The sequence below is a fragment of the Phragmites australis genome, chromosome 15, assembly GCF_958298935.1.
Source record: "Phragmites australis chromosome 15, lpPhrAust1.1, whole genome shotgun sequence".
NCBI lineage: Eukaryota > Viridiplantae > Streptophyta > Magnoliopsida > Poales > Poaceae > Phragmites > Phragmites australis.
Genome location: NC_084935.1, coordinates 3,004,426 through 3,018,382, shown reverse-complemented (window position 1 = coordinate 3,018,382; position 13,957 = coordinate 3,004,426). Strand labels below are relative to the sequence as shown.

The 13,957-nt window shown below is 40.4% G+C and overlaps 1 protein-coding gene across 1 annotated transcript; it reads left to right on the top strand.

Moving 5' to 3' along the window:
- The first annotated feature begins 12,095 nt into the window (after positions 1–12,095).
- LOC133893149 (ribonuclease 1-like) lies at positions 12,096–13,261 on the top strand. Its single transcript, XM_062334113.1, has 2 exons — positions 12,096–12,273; positions 12,434–13,261. Exons 1-2 carry the CDS (start codon positions 12,175–12,177, stop codon positions 13,082–13,084), a joined length of 750 nt encoding a protein of 249 aa, XP_062190097.1. The 5' UTR covers positions 12,096–12,174; the 3' UTR covers positions 13,085–13,261.
- Positions 13,262–13,957: the final 696 nt, after the last annotated feature.

Sequence of the window (13,957 nt, the reverse complement as noted above, 5' to 3'; positions counted from 1 at the left end):
ATACATATATTTATTTTGAGAAGTGAGAAGCTAACAAACTTGCTGCATATTGGTGCTTCACTTGGTTTCTTTGGTTTAGGTTATTGAAGTTGATTTTGAGGCTTACATCTTTCTTCATAGATTAAGAACCATCAGCATTGACATAAAACTTGCATTAGTGACCCTTTTCAATAGTTGTTGGGAATCAATTATACAGTAACCACCTCTCATATGATTCCCTCGCCACAAATATAGCTCTCTGAATGTCTTACTCTCTCTTTTATCTCAACCTATCTTTGCTCTCTCTCTCTCTCTCTCTCTCTCTCTCTCTCTCTCTCTCTCTCTCTCTCTCTCTCTCCCTCCTTGTGTGTTGTCTATATTTTTCTGCTTTGTCTAGGTCTATCTCCCCTATTTCTATCTGTATCACTTTGTCCCCTCTTCTCATTTCTCTCTATCTACTTATGTTTTTTTTTCAATTGCATAGTTGTGCTTTCTCTTAGGTTATTTTGTTTCTCTGTTAGTGCTTCTCCAATTACACAACGTGTAGTTTTTAGTGTGAGTTACATAGTGAGAAATCAAGTTGAGATGTAGCTTGGTTTGATTGTGATGAGTCGTTGACAATGTTCGAGTTGAGTTCAACTTGGTTAGCATGTGTTTGTTGATGCTGGTTCTTGTTTATGACTAACTCGAGTTGGAGGAAAATTGGAATTGGTGTGTTTGTTTCTGAGTCTAGAAAAAATGAACTCACTGGAATATCCGGTATCTAGGAAGTTAGCTTGACCAGATGATACGGTGTTGTGCTGACAGAAACGCCAGAGTATTTTTGTCTTTGAGAAGAAACCTGGACAATGCATCGGATAGTCTGGTGTGGGCTACAAGAGTTCACCGGAGTATTTCCTGTAGAAAAGGAATCTTTCGGAGGAAAATGAAGTTCGACCCACGAGATGATCCGGTGATTCCATCAGTAAGCGTCGGAGTATTGTTCAGTGCGTGACAAAGTTTAAAATTTGAGTTTGGTGCCAAAACTAAAGTAGCCACCGGATAGTCCGGTGTTAGTGTTTGTGAACACTAGAGGGTACACTAGATTAATTCTTGCAGAGAGGTTGCTAGTCGCTGATAAGTTGGAATTGAACTCACCGGATGTTCCGGTGACTGGAGGGTTAACACCAGAAGCTTGTGACGGACCTTTTCTTGCAGAAAGCATTTTTCTGGGTGCAAAATGAATCTGAGCTCACCAGATGATCCGGTGTTTAGGAACAAAACACACTGGAACATCATGTGCTCACGTTTTCTACAAAATGAGTTTTGAACTGAGGATTTGTGTTATGGGCTAACTAGAGACATCCTTAGAATTTGGACATATGTGTTTACTTATTTCATGGTGTGTAGGTGATGGATGCAACTTGATGGTCGATGGCGAGATGATCGGGGCCAGGCAGGTGGTTGGTGCCAGACGATCAAGGAGACCGAGCGAAGTTAAGGGTGATCCTAGCAGTACATGTGGAGTTCAAGCAAAGCATAGAGAGGATGAAGGATGAAGATGGCATATGATAAAGTCAAGATGCCAGTGCAAGTGACAAGACGACCTGATGGATCAGGAGCGGGAGAGACTTGCCGGCAGTTAAGATTGCAAGACGGAGGACACGCGTCGACATCAGAGCGCTTGCTTGAGGCAAAATAAGTGGCAGCTAGTCATGCTTTGAGAAGTATGCTAGGGCTTCACGGTTTGACCACAAAACAACGAGAGGACTGGAGGGTCACGTGGTATCATCATGAATCTTACATCGAAGCGAAGCTAAGTCGCGAAGAAGCCGTGGCCGTTCGATGAAAGGAGTGAAATTTGGACTAAAATGCCTCGGTGATAGATAGGAGTGTATTATCGGTGAAGGGTATGTTGGGAATAAGGAAAGTTAAAGGCTAAGAAAGCTCCTAAGGGCTATAAATAGAGGGGTAGAGCTGTAAATAGAGTGTACTATCGGTGAAGGGTATTTTGGGAACAAGGAAAGTTAAAGGCTAAGAAAGCTCCTAAGGGCTATAAATAGAGGGGTAGAGCTATGGGAGAGCTTTGAGTCAGCCATTTGAGAGTCCTGTGATAGGTTTTAGAGGAGAGGAGATGATAGGCTTAGTCTTTGCAATATGTTAGAGCTTTTGTGAGAAAACTAACTTTATAATCTGCCAAAAATAGGATTGACCTCTGTGCTTAATGAAGATTATTTTCTTGCATGATCTTGTGTTCATTTCCTTCTAGTCTTCTTCTTTTGGCTTCCTTGCCTTCGGTGCAAGTTTTTTATTTTCTTATTGATTTTCGTTTTTACCTTTGAGCTGCAATTTTTCAACCTTAGGAAGTTGTTCTTCTTATTGCTAGAGGCATAAATGTTCATATTCTCATGTATTTGAGAAGGTCTTGAATCCCACTGCCTCTAGATCATTAAGTTAGAGAGTTGTTTCTTTTGGTGACTGTCATTTGCTCTGTTCTCCGTTCAATTTTTAAGCTTTTGTGCACAGAGATACATGGAATAGTTTTAAATAGAGTTTATATGAGGAACAATACAAATAGTATTCTAATTAATCATTAGGATGATAATTTTTTTAATCACAACCATGTTAATTAACCAGAATATCATCCCGATAGTCCGAACACGTGTTTTGTGCCCAAGATCAGAACACATGCGTTTCCAACACACAACATCACAACAAAGCTTAAGAAAGAGCGAGTAATTAAATTATATTATAAGTTCTTAAGTATTTAACTATTTACAACGATTTACATCAAAATGGAGCTAGAAGGATAAAGAACAGATTACCTCCTAATCAAACTAGAAATTACGCAGCGGAAAATTTACACCTATCAATACCCAAAAGCTGGGTAAAGTCATATGCCTTTAGTCTCCACCCAAAAGCACGCCACATGAGTAGTTTACACTACTCATTCCTGCCACCTACATCAGCGGGCATGAAGTAGCCAAATATGAGCTTCTCCTCACCGATAGAACCTGAAAGAGCAGTGTGAGTACGAATGTACTCGCAAGACTTAATTTATAATAGGTACATATAAATAACTCGAGTCCAAGGAGAATGCATTGAGGTATTAGCAAGGAATCGCCTACATTGTTAAGTAAATTTCATAAGCGAAATTCAACTTGATATACAAATATGAGCGAAATTCAATCTTGTATAGATTGTATCATATCATGAAAATATCTTGCAAAAATGTGTTTTTCTTGCAAGTGCTTAAAACCTCTCTATTGCAAATATGAGCAATTTGAAGTAGCATATTTTTGTGGGAACTCTATAATCATGTTTATGATTTATTCAATCCCAAATATGCAAAAAAAATTATATCAAATGCTTGAGTTGCTTGAGGTTTGTAGTCCGCTTTAAATTGCTCTTTTGGACATATATGCTCATGTGATGTTGACATTTTGTGATAAACGAGAAATTCGTTATATTGTCAATAATTTTGCTATGTTCAACTTAGAGCATGATCCATTGCACTTGTGCTTTAGATATTCATTTCGGACTCGTGCTTGTTTTGCCTTCAATTAAATTTGTTTCAATTGAATTAGTTTCAATTGGAATTGGTATCTCTTTCAATTGTTTCAATTGATATGCTTTGAATTTTCAATTGATATTTCTTATAGGTATTCAATTGATATCCTTTGGAATTTTAATTAGCATTTTTTTAATTGGTATCTCTTGTAGGTATCTAATTGATATCTTTTGAAGTTTTAATTGGTATTTCCTTTTGAAATCTCTTTTGGCATCTCTTTGAACCCTTTTGACCTATTGTATAGCTTGTTCTCCTCACATAGCTCGTAATTGGATAAGTGTATTTGGTTTAACTCAAATTATGAGAAATACACATATTATGAGAAGTTCACACTATATATGGTCATGCACTAGCTTTCGATGATTCCCTCTTGTGGGATAGGGCTAATGGTGTTTTGGAGAAATTTTTTTCTCTTTTAGCAAGTCCTACTTAATTCTTACCAATTTGATGTAAATTGGGGGAGAATTCGTTTCAATGATTCCATTTTGGTATTGATGTCAATTGGGGGAGAATTTGGACTAGATGTTATATTTTGTAAGAGGACTTTGCTTATGGAGGATAATTTGCTTATATGGGGAAGATGTCAATTAGGGGAGAATTTGTATGATTGCTTTTGAGAAGTATGATTACCTTTGAGAAATGAGGTTAAAGCTTTGCTTTGCATGAGCATATTCATATTCATACATACTTTGTCATGCTTGCTTGATATGTATAAAGGAAACTCCATCCAAAATTTGAGATAGACAATATATGCAATGATATTCAAAATTTATTCACACATGCATAGATTGTGGAGGAGTTTATTATATACATATGTTGGTTTTTACTAACATCAAAACCTTTGTGGTGTTTGATACTAGTAAAACTAGTTTTGGCAATCTCAAATATCTTTGTGATATTTGGTATTTCCATAACTTATTCTTTGTATACATTCATCTTCGGATTATATGTATACTTAGAACTTTAAATTTTGTCAAATATAATCATCTAGTGAGATTGTCATCAATTACCAAAATGGGGGAGATTGAAAGTGCATCTAGCCCCTATGTGTGATTTTGGTAATTAATAACAATACCTATGGACTAACAATGGTGTTGAGTTTGTTAGTAGGTTGTTCCATAGGTGATGCATGGATAAGAGATATGCATGAGCTCTAGGTAAATGGGGAGATTGAAAATGCATCAAGATGAATGAGCTCTAGGTGATGCTCGGGTAAGTGATGACAATGCCTATGGACTAACAATCATATTGAGATTTGCTATTAGGTTATTCCATAGGAGATGCATAAATGATGAAGCATGAATTCTTTGAGAAATGCCATGAGTTCAAAGAATTGCATCAAAAGTCATTGAGATTTTAGTGATGCTCATAAGAAGAAAAAGAAGCTCAATAAGACTGGCAATAAGATTGAAGGCTAAGTTACTTGTGGAGATCAAGTAACTAAAGGTATGACTTGTTAATAGAGTTTTATAGACTAACCCATGTGCTATGTGTTTAAGAACGAGTGGGGTTAGATTTTATATGAAGATTGACAATATGCATGAAGGCTAATAAGTTACTTGTGGAGATCAAGTAACTTAAGGTATAAATGTTGTCATTTAGGTTTTATGGACTAACCCATGTGCTTTGTGCTTAAGAGTGAGTTGGGGTTAGGATCCATAAGAAGACATAAGTTGAATTGAAATCATATATGCCAAGAGTGAAGAACAAGAGTGGACTCCATATTTGATACAATGAATTCCTTAAAGATGTCGAATATAAAGTGGTTTTCTATGGCAAGACGGTGAAGGGAAAGCAAGACTCGGTTGCGATGGACTATCCGTGGTGAAGGGCAAGCAAATGGCTTGGCGCTGAAGGACTAAGGCGGTGGTGAAGAGCGAGTAAAGGCTTTGCGCCGATGGACCGTGCGAGACCATGGGAAGCTATGAATGATTCACATCAATCATATGAAGAATCAAAAAGAGATGGAGTGAAGAATATATGAAAGTTGGCAACCCTCAAGTGTTTGAAAGAAAGAAGCGGTATTTGAAAGTTTTTCAAAAGCTCAAAGTGGTTTAAACGAGTTTTATCTTTGAATTTGAGTATAGGTATGCCGCACTATTAAGAGGGATGCAACGTGAGCTAATTGTCGCATCTCAGTGCTCAAGAGTTCCCAACCAAACCCAAAGTGAGAGTTTCTTGTTAAGAGTTCAAAGCGGAAAGTGTGGAAGTGTCTAAAATGGGTTTTGGAGTGTTCCTAATTTGATCCTATATGTTTTAGGTCATAAATTCAGTTGGGATGTGTAGCCCTCTGAATAAGCTTTTCATAGAGTCCAAAATCGTCAAAATCGGACTCCGAAATCAAAAGTTATCACCGTTTTTCGGAGGTCAGCTGTGCTGTACTCGGAGACTCCGGTCTCCGGTACCTGGAGTGGCCGGAGACTCCGGTGTAGGCCGGATTCTCCGGTAAGGTCCAGAAAAGAGCCTAACGGCTAGTTTTTTAAAGTGGGCTATTTATACCCCACTCACCCCATCCTTTGGGGCTGCTGCAAGGGGCACGAAAGAACACATTTTTAGAGCTAAAAGAACCTCTCCCACTCCATTCTAGTGTGTTATTTGAGAAGAAAAGTGAGTTGGGTTGAGAGATTGGAAGATTGAGTGCAAGTGAGTTAAATCCATTCTTAGCACTCGAGTTCATCGGCAAGAAGTTCGATTGCGTTTGTTACTCTTGGAGGTGAAGCCTCCTAGCCGGCTAGGTGTTGCCCGGTGAGCTCCCGCGCGTGTGGTGAGCCGCGGGAAAGTTTATGAAGGTCGATCTCGCCTCCGAAAGGGAAGAGATAAAGCTAGTGGATCGAGGAAAGCGGTTGAAAGAGATCCGGCTCGTTGGAGCTTCCTCAACGGAGACGTAGGATTCACGGTGGTGAATCCGAACTTCGGGAAACAAATCTTTGTGTCTCCTCTCTTGTTTCCTTATTTTTATGTTCTTGCTCAAATCTTTGTGCATATTGCTCGATCTACTTGTTTGTGTGTATTTGAGTGTAGGTTCTCTGTGGATCTACTTGGAATCATCTCCGGAAACACACGACATCACTTGGTTTGAGCTAGAACTCTCTATCCATCATTTTTATTCAGTTTCGGGCTCAGTTCTGTACAGAACCCGGAGAATCCGGACTTTACCGGAGTTTCCGGACCTGTACAACCCGAAGACTCCTGTCTTCACTGAACAGTAATTTCAGGCATATGAACAGTATTTTTAGCCTTTTTCAATTTAAGTTTTATTGCATATCTCTTGCTAGAATTGAATAATTTGAGTCACCTTAGGATTGTAATTTCCACACTTATTTAGGGTGATTGTGCACTAGTTGAGCCTAGCATATTTAAGTTTTTCACTTGTGAAAAACCCGTTAGTTTATATTCCGCTGCAAGTTTAGGCCAACGGCAAAAGGGTTGAATTTTTGTAAAAACGCCTATTCACCCCCCCTCTAAGCGACATCATTGTCCTTTCACCAGGTCAATCCTCTTGACCCCCGAGACAATATTTCTCATACCTAGAACTACCTACTTGCACATACCCCTATAGCACCGGGGTTACTGCAAGCGTGTCCCGAACACCTCCGGCTCCCCACCACCTTGCTTCTTTTTTATTTTTCTTACATGTCGTAGGGACCCACGGCAAGCATCAGACGGCATATGATACTTGACTCATTCGTCCATTATCTAAATATGTGGTTGTATGAAAAGTGCTAAACCCAACGGCACCGACGGACGGTGCTTAAATGATGCAAGCGGTCTATAGCATCCGGGTTCCTTTTCCGACCTATCCCTAGCACCGCCCACATCTCACCTCATCCTCACATCTCATACAACCCATATCATTGTTATTGTGTTTGTAAACAATAAATAAGCCCTAAGCTAATGAACAACGGTTGAACTATTGGTCGACTTCTACCGAAGACCTATACACTGCTAAGCATTTCGAATAACTCTTAAGTTAGATATCAACAATGTTATCCAGACTACAAGGACATGGATCATAAAAAACACAAGATATAGGTAATGCAATTCATCAACATAGGTTCTACCCACAAAAACCCAACAATAGACTCACTACTCATGCAAGTATACATAAAGCGTAATTTATCAAGTTATACAATACGAGATCCAAAGTAGTAGGTTAAGTATGGTTAGATGCTTGCCTTACTGCTCCGGTGTTTAACTGATACTCCCAGCGTAACACTCACAGAACTTAGGTAAATAGGCGCCGTCTTCACTCGCTTGAACCATTGTCACAATTCTCTCTATACGAATCAAGAATGCATTGCATAAACAAATGAACGATTAAAAAAATGTACAAACGATGCATCCTTGGATAATAATAGAGCGTTGTGTTTCAAAAACATTTACAAAAGACCAACAAATGATTAGAGTTCCGAAGTTTGAAACCCCGGATAAGATAACCTAAGTGCACCAAGCCTTGAAGAGCCGGCGGTCAGACCGACGTGCAAGTGGCGGTCATACCACGAGCGTGCAGAGAGTTCAGGGCCCTAGCTGTCAGACCAAAGGCATGGCAGCGGTCGGACCACTGACCAACGGTCAGACCAGCCCCAACGACGATCTGACTCCTAAATTCAGATATTTTGAACCGACATACTGACGATCAGACTGTCCCTAGTGGCGATCAGACCGCCAAACCCTGCTGGTAGCACCTTCGCAGGGTTGTCAACGACGACTAAGGCGAAACCTTCGACGACGAAGGACACCAAAATACTACATAGGACTAAGGGAATGTATTCTATGATTGTTTGGATGACATGCATGGTTCGAACACATAAAACCACAAAAAATAGATCTAGACCTAGTATTCACCAGTGAAAATTGAAATGGCGATCGCCTAGGGCTAGGAAACGATGGGAAAATGGTAGGGGATGTTTACCTCGTCGTAGAGGTGTAGATGAACTTTATATTGGATCGGAATCCTCCAAGGAAGCTTTGATCCACTGATTGGACTCCCGGAGGGTGAATGAGCTCGTAGAGGAAGAAATAGCGAGGAAACCCTTCCGGTGGGGAGGAAAGGGCAAAGAAGCTTGGGGAAGTCATTCGGGAAGCTTGTGTGAGTTGCCACCTCCGATCTCCGACCGTCGACATGTCGATTTGGAGCTCTCTCTCTAGGGTTTGTTGGAGTGAGAGAGTGAGAGAGTGAATGAGAGTGAGAGGGAGGCAAATGAGAGAGAGGAGTGAGAGAGGCGATCAACCACTTAAGAGAGCTTCTGTGTGCTGGCGGTCAGACTGCGGAAGGGTCAGTTAGATTGTAGGAAGCCAACGTGGCAAGCCTATGTGGCTGTCCACCTGGTGGTCAGATCGCGGTTGAGCCTGATTACACCGCGAGAAGAGTTTTTTTTACTGAATTTTGTTCTAATTTCCCCCTCTTTTCTTACTTCTTTCTTTTCTTCTTTTCTCCAAGGTATTTAGTGTCTTCAAATCTCTTCCTATACTATTTTTACCCCCAAATATCCAAAATAATAACTAATCATATAAAGTAAATCGTCATGATGATTATGCATGCTTAGTCCTGTAATTAGCATTTTGGGATGTGACAGTCTACGGCTCATATTCATTTTGTAAAGTCATGCTGCCTTAGAACATTCTCTCTTGCTTTGTCTCTCTAAAATTTATGCTTATGCTTGTACGTTTTTGAGGAGCGTTGGGTGAACAAGGAGTAGACCATCTATTTCACAAGAAATCTGTAAGGCTCCTATTCACCCCTTCTAGTCATCTATCTCGGTCCTACACATAGTGAGTTACATAGTTTTACTTTTTTTTTCTTTTATGTAGTGCGAGTTACATACTGAGGTTATATATTGAGTTACATAGTGTGTCTTATCAGGTCTTCTTTATTTTAAGTTATGTAGTTTGTATGCTTCTCAGTTATGTACGCTTGTGTGTGTGTTTTAGTTATGTAGTAGGTACTGAATATTGCTCTCTCTCTCTCTCTCTCTCTCTCTCTCTCTCTCTCTCTCTCTCTCTCTCTCTCTCTCTCTCTCTGTGCGTGTGTTTAGGTCTCTATCTCTCTCTCTCTCTCTTTCTCTATATCTCTATATCTTTATCTTTGCTTATCTCTTTATCCTTTTCTTTCTCTTGTGTTCTTTCTACCCCTCTCTCTCTCTCTATATATATATATATATATGTATATATACATATATATATATATATATATATGTATATATACATATATATATATATATGGCTCTATCTTTATCTATTTGTTTCTCTGCATGTTCTATATTTGGTTCTCTCTTTATCTCTTTGTTTATCTCTTGTTCTAACTTGCTTTATCTCTTTAGTTCTCTCCCTTTTCTCTATTTCTCTATCTCTCGCTTAATTCTTCTATGTCTCTACTTTTCTGTTTATCTCTCTCTCTCTCTCTCTCTCTCTCTCTATATATATATATATATATATATAAAAGTTATATTAGTTATTTCTCTCTCTCTTTATTTTCTCTCTGTCTTTGCTTTTCTCTAACTTTGTGTGTGTTTGTCACATTATTCTCTCTTTATAAGATATATCTAGTTATTTCTCTCTTTATATGCCTCTTTATTTTCTAATTCTCCCTATGTGGTGTGTTTGTGACCAAGTTCATGGAAATGTGGTGTTTTGGTACTAAGTGGACGAGTTCTCTCGAGATGATATTCTTATCATTCGAGTTTAAATTGTGAACGACATATGCCTCTACTTTTGTTTGCATTTTTGCTTAAAAAATATGCAAAAAAATTTGTTTATGGAAGTCTTTTTTGCTTTGTGATTTTGTCTTTGAGACTAATCATTGTTCATGTTGCAGGCATCTTGGTTTACATGAACCATAACTCAGTTTTCGGGGAAAAAGAAGCAGCATGATTGTGATTATGCTAAGCAAAATTAGATTAGGGACAACAGCAGGAACACTGTAGTTCAGTTTTTTCCTTTCAATGATGTGCCTGTAAGCATCATAGTGTTATTTCAGTTCAATCCCTTGGTAGTTCTCTCATGCAATGTGTACCCCAATCTCTCTCTGAGAACTACAATCTAATCTGCTTATTTAAATTTGCACACGAACTATACAAGTATGATCAGTGTAGTCAACTAGAGTTCTATATTTCCTCTTATGTAAGCTCCAAGTGGATGTTAGCGGGTTCCGATTTTCTATTTTTTTGTTGCACCTGTAATGATCATTGACAGACTCTTTCAAAAAATGGATAGATTTTTTATTGTGTTGTCTGTCCGATTTTTGCATATGATCTGTCAGCATCTTATTGGTTGAAAGTTTGACAGATTTTTGGTTACAAAATCTGTCATTAGATAGGTACGGTCCCAATTTTAAAAAGCTACAATTTGAGCAATAGACTATAACCTTTTCAACTTGTGATGAAGAAAAAAAGGAAACTGAAGGGGAAAAACAATGTGATTCGAACCCATGCCCTTCCGGAAACTGGCGCCTTAGACCAACTCGGCCATCTTGGCTTGTAACAAGTCCATCCAAAACACACTTGTTATATTTAATTTAATACTTCAGAATGCGCATGTAAAACTGATGACACTAGTACACAATACAAATGTGTTTTCCTTCATGGCGATTGGGGGCGACCTCATTGTGTTCGTAACCGGCTCTCCTGTACGAACACTAAGCTCGAAGTATTCAACCATGGCCCAGTCATTCTGCGTTAAAAATACTTTCGATGTAACTCTCAATGTGCCATCAGCCGATGCGAGGCTGCAATGTGTGCCGGCCCAGCATTTCCCCAACCTGTCATTGTTTGCAGCTAGCTTGTACCTATACTATTCTTTGGGAGCTATATTTTAACTGATCAAGTGTCAGTTCATACATAATTTCGTTGACCAAAGTGCATGTTAGTAGTTGATAATCTTCTATAAACAAAGCACCACTCGTCGCTGCTACTACGTCCTTCTGATTCACGTTCTTCTTCTCCAGGTCAGAACTGTCTTATCTGGTTAATAAGCATCGTCTGCGTGCTTTGATTCGTAGTTCCTGCACCTACCTTGCGTGGCAGATCAAGCAATCGGGACCAAGTAACATGGACACACACATTCACATGACCTAAAAAAATTCTGAAATTGAGAAGGCAATGCAACCGAACTCGTACCGGATTGGATTGGCCTACCTGTTTCCTATATGGACTCTCAGGTCTGTCTCCGTTCTTTATCCTACAGACTTACGATCGAACATGCAAGTCGCTTGCATGTTGCTTCCACGAAGCACGATCGAAAGCATATTCGCCTTGTTGGGCCAGATCCGCCATAATATCTCATGCATGTTAGCGTATAATCTCTCTAGTTATAAATACATGTCATTTTTACTAAAATACGATCTTCAATACATAGTTTAATCACTATTCTATATTAGAATATATATGTGATATTATTGAATTTGTAATATTATAAAATTATTTTTCAAGATAAATCTACATATATGATTTTTAGGTGTCCAAACTAAATATTTTGAAAACTATAATTAGCCAAAGTTCTATAAGTTTTACCAAATATTTTCTAAAACTCAATTTATTTAGTAACTACTGCACAATATGTGTAGGTGTTGATCTTTGTTGCATCGATGTTTATAAGTAGTTGTGCTACACACCATCAGAAGTGGAGGGAAACCGCAAAGACCGACGACGATGACGAAGCTTGTACTAGTCTCCTTGGCGCTGCTGCTATCTCTCCTCGCCGTCTCGTCCACGGCGGAGGAGTTCGATTTCTTCTACTTTGTTCAACAGGTGACAAACGATCGATGTATCCTCCATAAGTTCAGGATCATCGATCCCTAGCTATATAGATTGCTTTCTTGTAATTACATGTTTTTTTTCTGTACGCATTGGATGCATGGTCGAAGTCTTAGAAGCGACGAAGCTAACGTATGTTCTTCGATGCATGCAGTGGCCGGGCTCGTTCTGCGACACGTGGCGGGGTTGCTGCTTCCCGGACACGGGCAAGCCGGCGGCGGACTTCGGTATCCACGGCCTGTGGCCCAACTACGCCGAGTGCAGGGGCCGCCATGGCGTCGCCCGCGCGGCGCTCGGCGACGACGCCCTCCTCTCCATCGTCGGGCGGCGGGGGAGGTGCTGGCCGCAGTACTGCGATGACGGCAACCCGCTGCAACTGTGGGAGATCAGGGACCTCGTGGCGTCCCTGGACAAGAGCTGGCCGACGCTGTCGTGCAAGAGCGGGCGCAGCCTCGAGTTCTGGAGCTACGAATGGAAGAAGCACGGCACGTGCTCGAACCTGGAGCAGCACGAGTTCTTCGAGGCCGCGCTCGCGCTCAAGGCGCGGCACAACCTCACGTCCATCCTCGCGGACGCCGGGATCGTGCCATCGGAGGACGAATCTTACTTTTTGAGCAGCATCAGGGACGCGATCGCCCAAGGCACCGGGTTCAAGGCGAACCTGGAGTGCAACCGCGACGCCGACGGCGAGTCGCAGCTGTACCAGGTGTACCAGTGCGTGGGCCGCGACGGGAAGAAGCTCATTGACTGCCCGCTGGAGATGCGGAGCAAGTGCGCCGACCGGGTCAAGCTGCCCGTCTTCTGATTGTGTTGGTAAAACGCGTGGCCCGGCCGGTCGACGGCACGTTCACCGGCCCGCCGGTGGCACGACGGCGCTCTCGCGTGGTTTGTGTTGTTGTGCCCTAGGACTCTGTGGTTTTCCAGATTGATTCCTTGAATCGATCAACTTTTTTTTCTTTCGTTTCTGAGATCGACATGTACTACTCTTGATCAGGTGAATAAGAGGAGTTATCTTTCACGTCTGTTTGATTAACGAAATCGCGGTGCACTGGTCCGTATGCGATGAGCAGATGAAGGCCTCTTCGCCATATGGAAGCAATTGCACCTCCTTTCTATTTCAACCTGGGCAAGGTGAAAACGGGACTCCCTATCCGTTACTCCACCGAAAGAAGTTTATGGATAGCGTGGCCAGTGGTGGATCCAGGAATTTTATGTAACATAGGTGAACTTTTACTTTAGAAATTGAAAGGGCACATACACTTGATATTCAATACAAGTAATGGTTCAAATCACATTTAATTTTACAGAATCTACATTAAAAAATAGCAAAAATATAGAACGCGATATAAAGGCAGCAAATTTTACTAATATAGACTCTTGATGACTGAACCACTCGTTAGATGCTCTAAAACTTCAGAGAATCTAGCAGATGCCTAAGAAGAATAAAAATGTATGAATTCATATGTTAGTTACATATAGTATCTACAACAAACAAGATAACATAACTAATTAAGCATACAAAGTTACATAATAACACATCAATACAATACACATCCGTCAACGATCATCATATATGACTAGATATTCTGAACTCTAGATCATAAAATCAGTATTGCACTACGCCGATTGTGATTTAGGGGAACTTACCGATTTTAACATTGGTGGAAGAGGACGGGAC